Source organism: Dermacentor albipictus, chromosome 9 (genome assembly GCF_038994185.2).
Source record: "Dermacentor albipictus isolate Rhodes 1998 colony chromosome 9, USDA_Dalb.pri_finalv2, whole genome shotgun sequence".
NCBI classification, from domain to species: domain Eukaryota; kingdom Metazoa; phylum Arthropoda; class Arachnida; order Ixodida; family Ixodidae; genus Dermacentor; species Dermacentor albipictus.
In genome coordinates this window covers 64,874,437-64,894,793 of record NC_091829.1, presented here as the reverse complement: position 1 = coordinate 64,894,793, position 20,357 = coordinate 64,874,437, and the positions used below count along the sequence as shown (strand labels likewise).

Sequence of the window (20,357 nt, the reverse complement as noted above, 5' to 3'; positions counted from 1 at the left end):
AATTGCGCCCCCGCGTCACTCACGCGTTGCCTCCCCAAACCTCCAGATTAGCGAGGCAGTAGCCCGACACTTCGATCGCTCCTTTTGCAGCGTGCCGCAGGAGACAGATTGTTCGCGCCGGCCAATATATCGCAAAATAAAAACACACATAGCTGCGCTAAAATTTCACTTTAGGGGGGTATTGTAATTGCTGTTGAATTTCGAAGAATGTTTGGACACAAACTATATCGAAGAAAAAAGGAAGCCCTTATAGAATTCTCCCAGAAAGCAATCCCTATAGGAGATATATGCATGTGAGCCTCTTCAGTCACTGGTTTTCGTAATGAAGAGCATCACGGCGTGCTGCTGTGATTGTGTTTGCACTTGCACTTTATGCATTTTCACTTCATACGGATCATCACGGTGATGGTCACACCGACGAAAATTCACCTGCAGAGCCCATACAATTGCCATGACAATAAAAACACCGAATGAACGTCTAATTCTGGGCGCTCAACAGCAGAATGGGCACATATGGTTCTTCACCTTCAATACACTGCCAACAAAATCTTACTTCATTTTTTACACCAAGGGCAAATTATGCATGTTTTAACACAGCAGTCTTTCAAAAGCAAAACATTCTTCGAAAACCCTCAATGAGGGTTGGCGAAGAAAGAATCCTGGTTGGAGGGAAAACAGTTAGCTACAACCATAGATCAATAATAGTGCCTAGAAAGTCTGAAGTACCTTAAGAATACTAACACATTAATAAAGTTTTCAATCTCTAAAAATGTAATTAGCATCTTTGGGAACTTCACCAGTTTACAGCATGTATCAATACCCGTGCCCAACTTTTTTCATGCCAATTTAGGTAACTGGGTAGTCCACGGTACAGGGTACAAGGGTGCAGCCAGGCAGAGTGTAGAGCTACTGTACTGACGGAACTGGGTTTGAAACCAACTGTTGGACCCACTTGGGCTATTGGGTATGCAACGCTTTTTCAATGAACTCCTTTGACACCACCTTGTGTCATAGGTATGTACCACTCTTCTATTTAAACAAATATAAACTTTAAAATTTCTCCGGTGCTGGGCAGAATTAGACCCACATTATGTACAGCCGCCGACAAAAGTGGTATACTCCATGCAGTGGGAACCGGAGCAACGGCAAACTGCATCGCAACGCCATCTACAGGCAGCATCTGGGATCGAGACAGCCAATGGGTGCCCTTTATTAACTGCAGGCATGTCACTTCCCTCGTGTCAATGTAGATGGCATCGCGATGCAGTGTGCCGCTGCTCCAGCTCCCACTGCGTGGAGTATACCACTTTTGTCGGCGCCTGTACATTCAGACACTTTTGGCTAGATGTATTTCACAGAGGCTCCAAGAACAGTTTTCACAGCGATGCAGCTAGGTGTTGCAGAATGTAGGGAGAAATTGGCGAGATAGGAGGCTGGCTGCATACATGCTTCACACATGACATTTTGGCAGTGGCAATACAATCTGTTGCAACATTGCTTCAATGCCGATTGCATTAACGTCTAAATTCACTGCGACATGGGTGTTGCCGGAATTTTTAGGAGATAAAGGTTGGGCATGCGGACTTCTCACAAGGAAAAATGCCACTATATTTTCCTAGCTGCAATGCAATCCTCAAAACATTGAAATATGTTACCCTCGTATTTGGTTGGTTTTGATAATCAACAACATCACAGTTAAGCGCATGGATTAAAGAATATTCTCCGAGAAACGCCGCAAATAATGCAGACACAGACAGGCAGGACACAAAGTATTCCTGCAGCAACAGTGTATGGTGCAAGAACATCCAGATTTAAGAATATAAAGTGGTTTCTGGTACGCAACTTCTGACCAAAATAAATGCTCAATTCTCTACATTCAGCAGAAGTATGGGGCATACAGCTCATCATGTTCGATTTTCTTGGTTTGTATGAATAATCTGCTTGAACTGGTAACTTCAAATATCAGGCTACATATCCAAGTGATTGTGACATTTAGCAATTTTTGGAACATGATTCTTACGTCGACAATAAACATTATAGATTTACTCCATATGCATATCCATTATGTTGAGGTTCAACTTGTTCAACACATGCACTGGCAATGAGTGTAGAAGTTGAATTTACCATCTTGAAGACAGCACCGTCATCTGCATGGCCCCAGATGCTTCTCTCAAAAACGTGAACAAACCTTCGTGGCGAGGTGTGACAAAACGGCAACAGTATTTCAGAAGCTTTCTTTATTTGGAATAAAGGCAAAACAGTCTCAGAAGAACACATGCTCAAAGTGTGCTGAAAATAAATTAACAAGGAGAATATAAATTAACAAGATGCATGCTAGAGTTGAAGACAGCAGTACAAGTAAATGACAAGAACAAAAACGTGGTGAATGAGGCACATTTACTAGAATAACAAACATATAGAACACCTTGTGTAACCTGTAACCGAGTGTAACCGAGGGATATTGCACCCAAGAGTGGAAAGGTGCAGAGTTACATACCTACAATAGACTTTGCCGCCACCAACCAGAGCTTGTGCTTTGAAACCTTTCACGAAATCTCGCTTGTACCAGCATCTTCATGTCGTTACTTCCAAAGTTATTCAAAGCATCATATTCAACAAACAACTTGTACACTGCATGCTAAAAATAAAAAAAAAATTATGTGCGCTTCAAGTCAGTAACGTTAGCGTCAGATTGCTTGAGTTTTGCAAGATAACAAGAATGCGGTCATTGACAAAAGTGTCAATCGAACAGTGATGTGCACCAGCATTTAGTGACTGTAAAACAGCTAGACCGCAGGAGTAGGCAGGTCACATAAGTTTACCGGATAATATCCGTTCATTAGACTGTACGCTGCCCTGTTGCTAATCATACACACTCAATGCGCATTGGCTCAGTCATTAAAGAAAGAAATGTTGAATTTTTAGGCATGCACCGAAGGTGCTTGTTCCCCCCTTTTGTGTCACCATTAAAAGCTTGGCATGACAGTCAGCTCATGCATAATCATACGTAAAATTGGGGAGGCAGTATCTATGTCAGAATTGTGGCTTGAACAAGAGTTAGAACAATGATGTAGGCGGTTTGTGAGCTTAGAAACCTTCCTTGAAAGCTACTTGCTATTCACGCCATCTCAGCCTCACCTGAGCTAAGTAGCGTAAATGGCTTAAACCCAGATTCATACACGAAAGACCTTCATTACACAGGCATCTAGTTGTACGAATAGTGCCTGACTGCACCGATTCATTTGTGCAGGTGAGCAACATGCCATTTTGCAATGGCATCAGTACAACAAAGTGCTCCAGTGATTATTGATTCACTGACCACTGGTGAAGTTGCTTGAGTGATAACGGTCGCCAGAATGGCTAATCAACCATCACCTTGCACTGAACTGAAAGCGCAGCTAGTAGACTTCCATACCTTTCTTTATTTATTAAAGAATTCTTCATTTTGGGAACATATTTGCTCTTCAGGCAGCTTGTTCCATCTTGATGCAGAACAAACCAAAATTTGCACCAGCAACTCTGGCATGGACAGTGCTTGTAAAACTGTCGTCAAATAGTATGCATCAAGAACCGCAATTTGTCCAACGAAAGATGGTACAAACGTTGCTGATGTGATAACAAAAAACTTCTGCATTGCGATGTGACCACCGCTAGAAAACTTTATAAATCCTGCATAACGCAGGATACATAGTCTCCTGTAAAGGGCAAATTGACAGCAAAAAGTTGACAAGCAATGCTTGGTACCATGTTAGTACCCTGGAAACGGGGTACAGATTTTTCACAGATCTCACACTAGGAATGTTGGAAGATCTATAAATTAGTCCACAAAAGGGGCAAGCACTTTGCCACATAACACACCTTGGCATTTCAACTTGAGTAGAATGAAAGAGTGTCACAGCAAACAATATGTGAAGACTCTTTTCACATGAATGTGCACCATGTGGTTTGAATAACTCACTTGATAACAAGTTTTTGGCTGATGTCAATAACATGCGTTAGCCTTTTGAGTTACAGTTAGCAAACGAACTGTCATGCCATGATAAAACAACACCATTACCAAATCCTAGCTCTCGGCAATGCCTAAAATTTCAACGCACAGCCATCACAGGTATTGCATTGCATGCGGTACATCACAGAATGTCAGATAACATGTCAATCCATTACTGACAGGAATGATAAGTTTCAACTCGCCCTGAAACAACTACTTCAACATTGAAATCATGTTTAACTTGAACAGTCCAACAGTGTAAACACTGCAATGTCTTTTCTAGAAAGAAAATAATCAGTTCGGGCCCTGAAGTTCTGTCATTCTAAGGCTCCAACTTGGTTTAGGAATGTTAAGAAAGAACAATGCAAATCCTCCAATGCATCCTAAGTGTCAAAATTCTTCCTGGACATCCAACGACAACTTCTTCACTGTACTTTCCACCTGACAAGCTTGTGGTTACACCGCACTTTCTTTCTTTTTTTGCTCTGCTGAGGTAAACAACAACTGACTTGGTGGAACAACTTTCAAAGCAACTAACTACTTCACAAAACCTATAGTTTACCAGCATAGCCCTATTCTAAGATGAGTCGATAGCTGAAGGCTAAAGAAGCTTCTTTGAGAATTAGGTCTAACAGCACAGCTACTCTAATACGTCAGCTCACCTTAACTGATAGATTTGGGCAATGAGACTTCAGCAAAAATTTAAACGGTGTTTCAGATGATACTATGCACCAGGACATCTGTCACAGCATGAAAGAAAACAAACACCAGCTTTCTCACTCACATTGTCCTAAACATGCACGCAGTAGTGGTGATGCAAACATGTAACCCCATTTGGTCAGCACAGGAATGTAAAATTTGGGTTTGACCACTGCATGCATAAAGATATTCCTTCTTTTACCACGTCACGCAAGACACAAGCAAACAACTTTTCCAAATGTACAGTAAAGTACAGATAAGACCTATCAAGGTTTTACAAAATTAATAGTTAAGACTGAGACGCAAACGATAAGATGCCCTGAGTAATAAGCCTGTCAATAAAAACCACCACACATGAAGCTGAAAGAGAACTGTTAAGACGAGTTACGTGTTAGAGGATGTCTGCACGACGACGACAGTTTCAGCCAGGACGGGACAAAAAGCACATGTGACAGCTGCGCCCCATGTGACTAGTGGCAAGGGTCACGTGGCCAAACAAGGGTGAACTCAATTTTTTTTTTCTTGAGTTGCTCAGATCTTCCAGGCATTCCTCATCATGAGGTCGAAGTAGGCATCCGTGTCAACGGAGGCGCTCACGCCCGCATAGTAGTCGATGAATTCTTCGATTGTCACCTGCCGAGGTAAACATCACCAGTGACCCAAAACGTGTTGGTGGCACTACAGGTCAGTGCGTTGTCATTACTGCACAACAGACAAGTCGGCAGAAAAGTGTCAAATTACAACGTAAGCAAGCCAGGGCTTTCTAGTGCATATTCAGCAAAGCGTACATACAGTGTCTTGATTCGAGGATATAGCCATTCTAAGCTGTACAAGTCTGTAATGCGACACTGAAACAGCACATAAGCCTAAAACAAAAGATTTCACGAACATTTATGAATGTATCATCCCAGATGGGCGCTCAAGTTAGACGAAGCATTAGAGGTATGTCATGCGGGGAATTGTTGTGTGAGCCATACTCCTGCAACATTTTCACAAACTGAAATTGATTACCAGTGCTATCATCACAGGTTGTACCAATAAGTCGGGCAGGGCAGTTTAAGTTGGAGTCATTTTTCAAAAAAGCACAGTTGGAGCTGCCTTGCATTTCTTTTCTTCAGGTGCCTAAAAAATTTAAGTAATAATATTCCATGGTTTTATGTTCCAAAACCACGATCTGATTATGAGGCACGCGGCAGGCTTGGACTCCAGATTAAGACTGACCACCCAGGGGGCTCCAATGTGCACCCATTGCATGGTACCCAGGCATTTTTGCCCTTCACACCTACAAAAATGTGGCCACCACGGCAGGGAGTGAGCCCGTGACCTTGAGTTCAGTAGTCCAACGCCATAGCCATTGAGCTACCGCAACAGGTTTATCAAGCCTCTTTCTCGTGTTTCCCACTAAAGATGAATTCAACCATACCCCTTAGTTCCTGAATATTTTCAAAAAAATTCTATGCTATTAAAATGTATCTTGTTCAATACAGTGCTACTTTGGCTAAAGGCAAGATTTATTGACAGGAGAAAATGTGAATAACACACATGGCTGCACTATTTCTTTTTTCTTTTTTTACCAGAGGTTAAGCCCATGCCGCATGATGTATGACTATCTTTGAAAGTTTCACGTTAGTATTCCCTCCTGCAATTATGCCTCCACGGTACTGGAGGAAATGTAAACAAACAAACAAACATCACATTATTTCTTTACTCAAGCATGCTGCTCAGGCTCAACTGCCATCTCATTTGCGTTCTCACCTTGCCATCGGGGTCATTGGGACTGTCGAAGTCCTTCAGGAAGAGCTCAAACGCCTCATCCTCAGAGAGCTCCCCGTTCTGGAACTTGGCCTGCCGAGCGTTGTACAAACCCTTGAGGTCACGGACAGTGATGACCCCGTCTCCCGTCTTGTCCATCTTGTAGAATGCCCGTTGGACGTGCTCCAGACGGGCCGCCGACATTGGAGGCTGCACGCAGTGAACACAGGCGAGAACTCGCATGGCATACTAAGGTGGTTGTGGGTCTTGCAGCGGCCAGCTGCGCTTCGCAAAGCGGTATGGAACAGACTGCACACTTGTGGCAACTCATCCCTCAGACTTGCTAATGTGGCCAGAATGCCTTTTTTTCCAGAAGACACGCACAATGTTCTTCATTTTCCCTTCTCATTCTCAACAATCTACAAACATGTACAGACCCATATATGCAACAGTGGAAAAAAAGAGAGGAAAGATTAATGTTCTTTACGTCTGTGGGCTGGTAAACATGCAATAGAGAAAGTCTGAGGGATGCAGTAAAATTGAGTCACGACTTGTTTGTTGAGCTGCAGAACTTGATTGGCCCACAGGCTAGCTTTCCCAGTTCACTGCATGCAATGAATGCACTTCTGGCAACCTTAAGAGACACAGGAGTCGATAAAAGTTAATAATTAGCTCTGGGTAGCAGTGTAAATTTTTTCGTCAGTTGGAAGTGTGTCCTCATATAATCTTTGTTACGTCAGCTTTCATGAGTCCTTTTTTTTGGGGGGGGCGGGGCGTGTTAGATTTGGTGACCGTGGGCACTGTAGCCTGGCTGTTGTCTTGCCGAGTAGGCCAACAAATAAAAGTGCAGCACTTGCGCCGCTGGGTTTTTTGCAGCCCCACTGGATGGTACTCGCCTCTGTGCATCCAGAGGTGCAGGGTGATGATGAAGTAAACGCTTCTTGGGGATAGCATGTGGCTTCAAATTGCACTGCGTACGTATGCACATGCTGCCTCTGAAACCACGATGCATTCGAGGTGTTCGTCGCACTCGTTAGTAGACAGCAATTCCGCTTAAGAAAAGGCTCGGTATAGTTTGAGTGCACCTGCGCTTGTGTGTGCGTGTGTGTGCGTACTCATGTTTCGACTCTTTATGCATCAAACAAAGCTTCGTTGTATACTACATACCAAGTTGTTGAATCTGCTGCATATATGTTTATATGGAGTTAGCACTCTACGCCTGAGGCAAAACTAAGCCCTCCAGGTTCTACTGAAGCCATTGCGTCTGCCACAACTACTTCGGTAGCCCTCCTCACCACTTGGGACAATGGATTATGAACTAGAAATAGTCAACCTTTTGTTGCACGAGGAAAAATTACACATGCTAATTTTGGTTACCTTTAGTTTCTTTATCATTGCGCATCCAGAAAAAGCCAAGACAATTTTTTTACAAGCCTCCCAGTGGTTATTTCACAAGATATAGAATGTCCACTACAGTGGACATGAGAATCAGCTCCACTAAATGTAGAAGCCGACAGTTTTCTTTTGCTCCAAAAGACGAAGTTCCTGCCACCCCATTAAGAAATATTAGCTTCAACAGAAAAGTTTGGATGTGGCAAAGGTTATTCTGCATTATGAAATACGAAGAGGAAGGAGTAACTTTTGCCTGTAATCCGCAAGTATACTTTGCAGTGGCATAGCTGTGAATTTATTTTTTGGTGTAGGGATCCACACACTTGACCAGGAAAGTGGTGGCTGGGCAGGTGAGTGTTGTTGCATGCTGGTTTTTTCCACGTATCCTAATATGCAGAAATTCGGGGATGGGGATGGAGAGGATACGAGTCCACGTGCCCAGCATGAAACAAAGGGTTTGGGTCTTTTCAATCGCTAATGGCAGCGTCTGTCACGAAATTTTCAAGGTTCTTCCTTTGCTTTTGTATAGTATAAATTTATGTTAGGATTAGAGGCGTGACGCACTCACCCTGAGCGCAACAAGGAACTCGTTGAAGGAGATGGTGCCGCTGCCATCCTTGTCGAGGTCCTTGAACAAGGCGTCCACCTCGCTGGGGCTCAGCTCCAAGTTGAAGTCCAGCAGACCCTGCTTGAATTCTTCCACATCGATCTTCTTGTCCCTGGAGTTGTCCATGATGCGGAAGTGCCTGCACAGCACAAGCACGCACTGCATTAAGGATTATACCAAGCACCAGGATGACCCTTCTTGAAGATATAATAATTGATATAGTTTAAAGGAACAGAAAAACAGGAGAAATATAGGCTGTAGCAAAATTCTCCCTATAAATATTGAAAGCAACATGAGCCACTTCGGCATGGGCATAGCACGTCTGCATAGCTGCCCGACTCTCCCAAGCCGAATAAATACTAGCACCGATTAAAAATCCCAGTAGCAGAGCTATGCTGTGGGCTTTGGGGAGCGTGGGCCTATGGACCCATTCTTACCATCTGGGCTTCCCTAGTACGCACATCCTGAATGGAAGCACTGAAGCCTTCTTGCTTCCACATCCACTGGTATGCGGCTGGTGCAACTGGAATGCAAACCCATGAGCTCACGCTCAGCACCGAAATATGGCAGCCATTAAAATCAGCATTACCGGGTGCACTTTCAGTAATATGCATAGGAGTGCACTATATACCAGTGGGCAAGAAATAATAAAGGTTGAAGCTCTTATTTAACCTTCCTATCTCTGCCATGCATGCTATTTGGCACATGACACATGTGTAGACAGAAATTCTACAAAACTTTTAGGTACTACTGAAATGCCTGATAAGCTTGTTTTGTGCGATGAACATTTTAAGAGGTGCACCTATCGCTGTGACCTATGAAGTAGCCACTAAGTGAAATATAGTTACCAGAGAGCTCTGGACAATGCCTTGAGCGTGGGGACGAAGCATTTTCAGCTGACAGACTCTGGCTGCTGACTTCACAGCCAAGAATTCATGGGTTCAACATTGCACAGAGCACCCAAATGGTGCACTGAGTCTCTCTTTCAGCTGTGGCATTCTCTACTCACAATCTAAATAGCAGCAGAACATAACACAATGCACTGGCTCCTATGTATATCCACTGCACTGCAGGCAGCAGGCAAAGCAGACACAAAAGAAAACATGTATATTGATCCAGGCAAAGAGATTAGGGAAGTGTAGTTTGAGGAAGCAGCCACAGAAGGGTCCTCCAACACAAGTAGAAGTGACACATGTATACATATTAAAAGAAGGATAAACAGACCATCGACCAAAGTGTGATCAAAGAGTGAACAAAGTTTCTGTGTGGGAGTTAAAATATTAAACCCCTTTCTTTGAATCAGCACAAGAAATGATGGTAACACAAAGAGGAAGAACACAGGATGAGCACTTGCCCTGCATCCTACCTTTTTGTGTTGTCATCTCTTTTCTGGCGCTGATTCAAAGTAAGCTACAATTACAACTTGCCAAGCTTTTCACTTCATTAATCAAAACACCACACCGCATTGGTTGACATCCTATTGTTGCCTTCTCTTTAATGAGGGTTTACTTCCCTACCAGATGAGTTGTTGCCCAATCGCTCATTTCAGAGCTGATACGTAATCATTGGCCTAACCAGGTCCACTGCAGTGGGAAGGCCTTTCCCAGTGGTCTCCAGTTACCCCTGTCCTGCATTGCAGTTGATGCCACTGTGTGATGCCGAGATAGCGTGTCCAACCAGACAGCTTGGACTTACCGTGCGAATCCCTTGATGCCGTGTGCACCTCGCTGGAGGCACTGGTGGCGAAGCTTCTCAATGGGAGTCATGTTCATGTCCAAGCCCGGTGGTGTTTCCTACAGCAACGACTGCGGGGGATCTGCAGAGGTGTGCGAGAAAATGTGATGAATGCTGCACATGAGCAAGAAACATTCACTCTTTGCACCTCTGTCAGTATAGCCTGCTAATGATTTATGCAACTACGAATCTATATATATCCGCTGGCTGCCATTTTCGCTTTCCTTTTTGGAGTTTAGGTACCGAGATCTGAGTGATGGCAAATGCAGCCTGCCACGACTCAGCAGCACCATTCATAATGCAGCAAAGCAAGCGAATAAGCAGCTTGCCTGTTAGCAATGAAAGACGTTAGCAAAATGGGACAAAATATGTCAGTTCCAGGTATAAACGTTTAATGTGAGGGCATTCTTCCTCACAATAAGAATCCCGGTTTAGGCTTACTTGACTCGTAGCTTGCAATAGGTTTAGAGCAAAGCAAATGATCACACACACAAGGACACATGAGATGGGCACTATTCATGTGTCTTTACATGGTTAGCGCTCACAGTGACTCATAGCTACTGTTACAAAATGGCATAAAAGTGGACAACAACCTTAGTACAGAGGCCCAGACAAAGGAGAGACATGGGTGCCTAATGATTTACACGGCTTTGGTAATTTTCGTATCCTAGCAGCAGGGGTGTTCAAATATTGCAAATGTTTGAGTAGCAAACAGAACATTACCCAGTTCAATGCAGCCTTAAAATCAATCATTAAAGTTTGCAAATTTGGGATTAATCAAAAAGAAAATCTGAAGCAAAGTGCAGAGAGAAAAACTGCATTGTTTCTTGTGGAACATAACCAAAAGCAAAGAAAATCTGACATTGCTGCTTTCCAACATAGTCACCAAGAGAACACAGCAGACTTTCTTAAAAAAAATATATATATGTGTCAGAATGAACACTTTGACAAGCAGAATGGTACCTATGTTTAGCTTCTGTAGGATTCAGTGTACATTTGGTAGTAGGAATTTCAGATTAAAAATATTTTAAAGGTTTCTTTATGTTTGTTTTGCAGGAAGTCTACTGAAGTATTGCTGCAAGCAGTGATTTAAAGTTACAAGTTGTATAATTGCGGAGTATTGTCGTGGCTCAGCATGTCCAATGCTTTTATTTAGACAGTCTCTCCATTGCTCATGCCAGATAAGGAACTTATTTGTGTGATTGTCACTACTCCAGAATTTTCTGTTGTGGAACTCAGCAAATCATAAATGAGAAGGCCATTGTAGTCGTCAAAAATAGAAGGAACAAAATGACAGGAATTGCTTAAAAGGCAGCCAAGTACATAACGATCACAGTGACTCAACTGACAAGTTTACGTTTTGTGTCCTCACAGACAGACGCAGCTGGGAAAAGTTGTCCTCAAAACACGTGGAGAAGCAAACAGATGGGAGTGGTCAATAACTTCAATGTCGTGTGTGGTTTCTTTTTGAAAGATGGCAATCTGAGTAGGAATTGAATAATGTTAGTTAACCTGGGCAGCTTTACTTTATCAGGCGCACGTGTCTCTGTGTTAGATGCATATCTGCGCCTCATATGTGACACTTGCAAGGAGGTGTCATCTTACGCATAGAATAACGCGTTCAAGGACCTCTGTGCATACACCTACTCGCACAGATTTCATGTGCAAACTTCTAGAAATTATTTTGCTTGCTACCTTATACTTTCCTCATTGGGAACAATAAATGGTCAGCAAATATGCATGCCCCTGTTAATATTGTGCACACGTGTCTTAAAGAAGTGAAGTTTACATTTCCTCATCTCAATAATGGCTTCACAGCAAAGTCTCAAGCACGCTTAAACCCAAGCTTACCAAGGATAAGTTCATCTCACCTGTGCCAGAAGTAGAATGTTAATTAAAGATGAGCCGAGTTTATCTGCAGTTACTTCCGTAAATGTGAGGCTGATTTTTTTTTTTTTTTATACAGTACCAGGCGACAAGTGCACTGACTGGGATCTCAGAATGGCATCAGTCTTGGTGGGCAATTGTCTGTGTGGCATGGTGATAACTGCCAAAATATGCACGGTGAATTCAAAGTTCTTGTCGCCTCTTGATACAGAAGAGAGTGAACTGAATCTGTGATTACAGTGCCACTTTTTTGCACTTATCTGGATTGTAATTATGAGTGGTTTGACAAATAATATCAGTGTGGAAACCCCACCTATCCACCTGCATGGCTTTTTACACAATGACAAAATTAACGGCATTGTTGAAAATTTTTCCAGGGTCCATACGTGAAATGCTTAGGAGTTTGGTAACAAAGCCTTTCAATGATGGTCAACAACAATCCCTTGGCATAAGATTAATAATGCAAAAATTATGTTACCCCACATGTATTTGTTTAGACAAAGAGAATGTGTGCGTACTTTTCATACTGTTGTCTAAGAAACGAGATACTAGCTAAAAGCTTAGAGACGGTACAGACTGATATCTTAGTTTACAGACAGTCTGGACCCTAGAGAACAGCCTTATTTGTGACAAGCTTCAGTTATGTGCACGTTGGACTGTACATAACTTTAAAAAAAATTGTTTTATGTCCAATATGTTCTACTTACTCTACATGCAGATGCCATATTGGCTCTTTAGCTGGAAAGCTGTATTATTAACCTCATGTACAAAAACATAGTGTTCACGATCTACTCAACTTGTACACACACTGAAGAACTTTCACTTTCAGTGCAACACAAGTACTGAGACGATAGTTAACAAAAACTAATGAAAGAAGCAAACAGCATGGCATAACACGGTCAAGTTGATGACTGACACAATATGCAGTGCACATGTTGATTTTTTGTCTTGTTTACCTCTCCCGCAAGATGAGGTGACAGGTCCAATGCCATGCCCTCTTACAAAATAAAATTGCAATGTGTTTGAAAGCCCGGTTTCATATTTTGCAACTGAATGTATTGTGGAAGTAGAAGAAATAGGCTCCAAAGGAACAAAAATAATCTATTTGGGTACTCTTAAAGGGACGTTAACGTTAACGTCCCTTTAACATTAACGTTAAACGTTAACGTCCCCGCTGTAACGTTAAGGGATAAGAAAAGAGCAGAATGGGTGAGGGAACAAACACGAGTTAATGACATCTTAGTTGAAATCAAGAAAAAGAAATGGGCATGGGCAGGACATGTAATGAGGAAGGAAGATAACCGATGGTCATTAAGGGTTACGGACTGGATCCCAAGGAAAGGGAAGCGTAGCAGGGGGCGGCAGAAAGTTGGGTGGGCGGATGAGATTAAGACGTTTGCAGGGACGACATGGCCACAATTAGTACATGACCGGGGTAGTTGGAGAAGTATGGGAGAGGCCTTTGCCCTGCAGTGGGCGTAACCAGGCTGATGATGATGATGAAAGGGAAGACTTGTGATAATTGCAGCCAATATTTGATGGAGGGTGCTGGGTCTACGTATACATGTAGACCCAGCATGACTGCATGACCTATACATTGGATGCATACATAATGCCACTAGAGAGAACGGCTTCAGCAAGCATCCCAGGTTCTGCAGAGTGTGCCGACAATTTCGCAATCCACCTACGCTGCCTGCTTGACCGCACATTCTGATATTGTGATTGGGTCGCTATAGGCAGGTTGCGAACATAGTTCCCGCGCCTACTAGGGCGCCCCTAGCGGCGGCGAGCGCGGAACCGGCAGGATACGACCGGCCCGCTTGCGTTCGGAAAGCCTGTATGCGCACTGTTTCGCGCGTAGCTGTTGCCTTTTCTGAGCAATGCCAAAGTGCAACCCGAGCTGTTGAGTAGTGGGCTGCAACAGCACGTACACCACCTCACGAGGAACAAAGTTTTACAGGTTTCCAAGCCGACCGTATGAAGCAGAACGGTGTCAACACTGGATAGCGCTCGTCGAACGGCATAAGCTGTTTTATGTTCCGGCGTTATGCCAAGTGCGTTATAACGCTGAATGCTTTGCTTTTACAGCAATGATGGCAGTAACGGGACGCCTACAGTCAGTGGCATAGCTAGGTCATCTGGCACCTGGGGCCCATAGGTCTTCTGTCCCCCCCTTGGGTTTATTGGAGAAAGGCGAGGATATCAACAATTTCCGTGTGTCTCCAGACGTATATGACAACACCCTCCCCCCACTGGCTCCTTGCACCCGGAGCCCCCCCTCCCCCGCCCTTTGCTACGCCACTGCCTGCAGTGCGTACCAGGATATGCATCAAAGTAGTTTGTTCCTACACTGTACCGCAGTAAAGCTGTGGAACTCTTTCCCAATCCTCTCCCTTTCAAACAGCGCTAGGGCTTGCCGAGAGATTTGAGGAGGGGCTGCAGCCGGCTGAGTTGGCATACACCCTTCTGCGCCCAGCATATCAACGAAGGGGCAGATGAGATCACCAAAATTTTTGACAACGTGGTTTATTGGAACCTCCTTTGCACGCACTGAAAAATCGCAACATAAAGGTATCGCACTTCCAGTAACTTGGGCGAAAATATTTTCCCAGCGTAGTCTAACACAACTGGTAAGTTCATCCCGTTTTTTTGGGTTTGGGGAGAGCAACGTTAGAATACCTCTGGTAGGTCTTACGAGTCGTTCGTACGCCCCACGTTCTTGGATGAGCTGTTTTGGATTCGTATTTGCCGCAGCGTCCTTGCACCGCGGCGTCCTTGCACTTCCCTGCGATGCCAGCACGGCAATCGCAGCTCCCCGCTAGGATTTGTCTGCTGTCGCCGGTCTTCAAGAATCAATTTGGCCTACAACTTCATGCGTCCACACCGTAGATAACGAAGTAACTTACGCTGAGCTTCACGCATCTCGGCGGTGCATTATTTTTCGTTTGCGGAATAAACCTAGCCGTCACTTCCGATCAGTGCGAGTTCAACACTTCCCTCACGTTAGACGTGCCCCACTTCAAATAGACGACTTCCTTTCTATAAATTCTTTTCACGAAAAAAGCCATGAAGATCTTGTAAATCCCGAAACCCGGTTAAAATTAATATCGGCACGCTGTTTCGCGCCATCGCTACCGTTTGACAGGACGCCAAACACGCAGCGCGGGCTGCTGACGCCGTGAGCAATCCTACCACATTCGCGCAACTATTCGTCAGATGGCGCTATGGGTCGGAAAGACAGGGCGCCGCCTAGCACTTGCAACGTGCCCATGGCCGCGCCTAGTTTCGGTTATCTCTTTGTGTCGTAAGCTTGACCATATAAGGCGGGCGTGCTGGCACGATAGACGCCCGCTCCGCAATGTCGCGTACAGTGGTGGACGTAATAACAACAACAAAAAAATGTTGCAGTGTCGCCGAAAGGCAAAGTATCGACTGCTATAGCAAATTGGTAGACAGCTATATGAATTAAGGATAGTATATAGCTTTATCGGCCGTAGAGCCTTGTAAACATTCGCTTACTGAATAAATTAACAAGCATGGTGTCCCACGCGCACACGCAAACACGAACATATATCACTCGATGACCGCGGAAACTCGCCGTCAACACGTTGGAGCTATGAAGCATGCCAGCAGCGGCGATCGAGCTAGTTGAAATTCGTGTTGCCTCCCGCTTCAACGCTAGGCGCCGAAAACACAGCCTACACGAAGCTATATATCAGCAGTCGACGCACTCTGTCTCTATCGAAGACAGCTTTCAAGATTGGGCCCGCGCGTCATACAGGCATACGGGTGCCACACGGCGCACTTTTGATCGCGAAATGGACCGATCCGGATCGAAATTCTCGACTGCGATTGGCTCTCTTGGGCATTATGTGCAAAGGAGATGGCTCCTTTGCACAAAATGCGCTAGACAGCCAATCGCAGTCGAGTATTTCGATCCGGATCGGTCCATTTCGCTCCATTGCACAAAATGCGCTAGAGAGCCAATCGCAGTCGAGAATTTCGATCCGGATCGGTCCAGTTCGCGATCAAAAGTGCGCCGTGTCACCGTGCCCCCACGCTTCGGCCTCCGCGGCCCCAAACTACGAGCCGCCCTGCTTCCAGCTTTGATCACCCCGCTACCCCTTTGCTGCCCTGGAGGTCTTGCGCCGCCCCCATTGTAATAATCTCAGATGCTCTCCCGAGGCATTTGTTTGCCGGTTACATGTGCCCTCCTGGAGCAGTACTTGTAAAAAAATCCAATCTATCGTCGCGACGAAAAAAAAAAAAAAACGATCCGCGAGTTATGCAACACCAGTCAGAACCTTGCCGAAAACGGCTAAAGACAGCTACACACCGGCGCGCCCACACAAGCCAACCGAAAATGGCGTGCCGCTACGCGTTGCAAGACGGAGCCGGCTGTCAGTTCTACACCCAATTGTAGCCGCGCGGACGACTTACGAGAGACAAGGAAAACGTAAACACAATGCGCCATAAAAGAAAAGAGTGAAGAAAAGAAAAGACAAACAGTCAAGAAAACAGGAGCGTTAGCGTAACGTCCATGAGGCTCTGGATGTGTGTACGTGAGGCTGGGCGGGGCGGACAGGGCGGAGGCGTCGCGGCGTCTGCCGCACGCGTTCGATCTTCCGACCGCTTGCAACAGTGTTGCGCAAAGTACGACACGCGACCAAAATTAAATAAACTGCTGCGCGCTTGGCCCAAAATACACTCGCGATCAGAATGTAACAGCGGTGCAGGCTTGGTTGTTTTTTACCTTTTGTGAAGCAGTAGCACAGAACACCTATACAAACTTCGCAGTAGCGCCGGCGCCTCTTCAAGTGCAGACAGAAAATGGCAGACGCAGCTGGACAAATGACACACTACACAAGCACCTAGGCCATATCGTTACCTTTCTCTATTGCTCTGCACTTAGCTGAATCAAAATGTTCTGAAACGCCAAAGTTTTAAATAAAATAATAATGTTTATATTAAAAATCTTTGAGATTTAGTAAATAAAATGTTTGTTTTACTAAAGGATATTACATTGTAAAATTAAAAAGCTATAAAGCTATATCTGTTTACTAGCGCCGTCTGGAGCCAAGTTGCCTACTTTTTGAAAGCGACTGTGCAGGCCTGATGACCAACGCCGGGTCCACACGTGAGCTTGTGTGTGTGCGGCGGCCTGTAGACGAGTCGGCAAACAATTTTTGTTGCATCATCTGGGTGTCTCCTTAGCCGCACGGGCATCGCAGGCATCAGTCGTTGACCGACATGGCTCAGCAGCTCAAAGACATGGCCAGCAAGCTGGGCAAGGGCGGCGGTGGCGCGCCGAAGGGGCTAGGCCTAGGCATCAAGCTCATAGCGGCCACCGCTGGCCTGGGGTACGCGGCCACCCAGTCCGTGTTCACCGTCGACGGCGGTCACCGTGCCATCATTTTCAGCCGCTTCGGTGGCATTCAGGATGACGTGTTCACCGAGGGCTTACACTTCCGCATCCCGTGGATACAGTACCCCATCATCTACGACATTCGCTCGCGGCCGCGCAAGATCTCGTCCCCGACGGGCAGCAAGGACCTTCAGATGGTCAACATCTCGCTACGTGTGCTGGCTCGTCCCGACGCCGCCCAGCTGCCCACCGTGTACCGCATGCTGGGCACCGACTACGACGAGCGCGTCCTGCCCTCCATCTGCAACGAGGTGCTCAAGAGCGTCGTCGCCAAGTTCAACGCATCGCAGCTCATCACGCAGAGGCAGCAGGTCTCCCTACTCGTCCGCAAGGAGCTCACCGAACGCGCCCGAGACTTCAACATCATCATGGACGACGTCTCGATCACCGAGCTGAGCTTCGGTAAGGAGTACGCCGCTGCCGTCGAAGCCAAGCAGGTCGCCCAGCAAGAGGCGCAGCGGGCCCAATTTACCGTCGAGCAGGCGAAGCAGGAGCGGCAGCAGAAGATCGTCCACTCCGAGGGTGAGGCCGAGGCGGCGAAGATGCTGGGCGATGCGATCGCGAAAAACCCGGGATATCTGAAGCTGCGCAAGATACGCGCCGCGCAGAACATCGCGCGCACCATAGCGCAGTCCCAGAACCGAGTATACCTGAACGCCAGCTCGCTGATGCTCAACATCGCCGACAAAGAGTTCGACATCACCCACATAAAGCAGGGACACAAGTAAGGGGCGACCGAAGGTTGACCTTCGCCGGCAGCCCTCCTCACGCCAGCTGACCAGTGAGAAAAAGTCTTGAAGCTCGGATTGACGCATAGGCTAGACCTTTCGGAAAGGAATTGTTGGGAAGAAACAAGCAACGTCAGGGAAAAGTCGCGACGACAAGCCCCGTATAGCACTGCTGTGGCCTGTATCGCGATGAAAATGTCATTGCGATGTTGATGTTCGTTGCAGCTGCCTTGTCACATCAACGCACGACACTGCTTTCTATGGGAAACGACTTAGTATGTGAAAATGGCCCGAGGTATAGACACAACCCTTGGGTGCCTCCACTGTTCCACATTTCGTTTAGTGCATTGTTATGGAATAAAACATAGCCCCATTTTGTTTATTTCTAACTAGTGTCCTGGCGCTTCATTCCTGGTTTGCGATGTGGCAAAGATATTTTCATGCCTTGAATGCCAATGTTCTGGCACGACCAGGCAGAGTCATACTGTACAGTATTGTCATAATGGAATTAGTGCTATCCATTCCTGCCGGCTTGAAACATTAACATGACTCTCATTAGCTGAAGCTGTTCTTGGTCTTTCTGTAGATGCAACCAAAACGCCACCGGGTGTGCTATTCTCACGGTGATAAAACAGCAAGTACTTTGGTGAGGTAATACAGGCACTGCTATCTGCATAAACACGTTTCGATTACTGGTGCTGACAGTGTTTCGTGGCGCTGTTTAAACAAGTAATGTATAGGTGTGGACAAAAGTAAGTGGAGCATGGGAGTTGTGGCCGAACTGCACCCCAGTGCCCAATAGCAACCCTGAGGGGAAAGCTAGAAATTGGATCATGCATGTACTCATAGCCAGTTCACACCTCGATCTCTTTCTCTATACCTATGAACAGAAACATTGTTCAGTTTCTGCGGCTGAACCCTCGCTACTGTGACGTCACTCATACCATAGCTACACATGCCATTGTAGAGGGGGCGTGCACAAAAAATGGGGCGTGTGAAAAAAAAAAAAACGGCTCTGCCGTAACCGACGCCATGCTAGTGAGTGTTCATACACAGAAGCTGTGTATGAACAACTCCCTGCTCCATGCGTTTAACGAACGTTAAGAGGTGTGAACTGGCGGATACAACTCGAGTCTGCAGTGAAGCCCCGCCCACGCCCTCATAAACCGCCAAGCCACTGTTCCTCGGCGAGGCTGCAAATAGGTCGGACTTCAATCTTTACCTGTTACCTAAATAAGGCGGTAGCCACAAAGCCACAAAAATAAAATTATAAGCGCGTAATTTTGTACGTTTTCACTCGTCTACTACGGTGGAACGGTGAAAGCCTAATTTCTTGAACTGAAATAAGACGCATACTTTGCTGCAACTATTTATTGTCAAGTTTCATTTAAGTTGGCTGTGAAGTTTCACGAGTAAAACGGTGTAAGCAGTGAAATGAACTGTGCCGCCGACTTTTGAAGAGTGAAAAGCACAGACTTCATACACTTTGTCCGTGTCTGTTGCACACCTCATCGCTTCCGCCTACGAACGGACTTCAGGAACAGCAGACGCTCCTGAGGTTAAGTACGACGCCATTTTGAAATGGTCAGATGACGGCGATATTGTTTGCTTCTGTGATCAGCTGGCGGAGCAACAATCCCGCGCGGTCAGACATGGATAAAGTGTATGTGGTCTGAGCATTTCACTCTTCAAAAGTCCGCAGTATAGTTCATTTCACTGCTGACCCCGTTTTGCTCGTGAAACTTCGCAGCTGAGCTGAAACCTGACAATAAATAGTCGCAGCGAAGCAAGCGTTTTGTTTCAGTTGGACAAAGAATTAGGCTTTCACCATTCCCTTAAAATAGAACAATGAAAATGTACAAAATCACGCGCTCATAATCTTATTTTTGTGGTTACCGCCTTATTTAGGTAACAGGGAAAGCTTGAAGTACGAACTACTTGCAGCCTCGCGGAGGAACAGTGGCTGACGATTATGAGGGCGTGGGCGGGGCATCACTGCAGACTTGAGTTCGGCATTGCCGCTATGGTGGCTAGCCACCATATTGCCGCCGCGGGGGCGAGTCAAAGCCCGGGCACCGGAAAACTTCGAAGGGGCTCGGACCTGGGAGCCTCCGCGTAGTCGGCGCCCATGGTGACTTAATTGAA

The 20,357-nt window shown here is 45.7% G+C and overlaps 2 protein-coding genes across 4 annotated transcripts in view; one reads left to right on the top strand and one right to left on the bottom strand.

Moving 5' to 3' along the window:
- Positions 1 to 2,220: 2,220 nt before the first annotated feature.
- LOC135921867 (calcyphosin-like protein) overlaps positions 2,221 to 20,357 on the bottom strand; it is an 85,830-nt gene continuing 67,693 nt past the window's right edge. For 2 of the 3 annotated variants that reach the window (XM_065456265.2, XM_070526241.1), the window contains exons 2-5: positions 10,134 to 10,254; positions 8,400 to 8,577; positions 6,443 to 6,649; positions 2,221 to 5,320 (exon numbers count right to left, since the gene is read on the bottom strand). In XM_065456265.2, the coding sequence (XP_065312337.1) occupies positions 5,219 to 5,320; positions 6,443 to 6,649; positions 8,400 to 8,577; positions 10,134 to 10,210 (564 nt within the window). In that variant the 5' untranslated portion in view covers positions 10,211 to 10,254 and the 3' untranslated portion in view covers positions 2,221 to 5,218. Of the gene's footprint in view, positions 5,321 to 6,442; positions 6,650 to 8,399; positions 8,578 to 10,133; positions 10,255 to 16,812; positions 16,954 to 20,357 lie in introns of those variants that run through there. The other variant, XM_065456264.2, reaches the window with a different exon arrangement.
- On the top strand, positions 17,161 to 18,601 carry Phb2 (prohibitin 2). Its single transcript, XM_065456169.1, has one exon. The coding sequence runs from the start codon at positions 17,310 to 17,312 to the stop codon at positions 18,210 to 18,212; it is 903 nt and encodes a 300-aa protein (XP_065312241.1). The 5' UTR covers positions 17,161 to 17,309; the 3' UTR covers positions 18,213 to 18,601.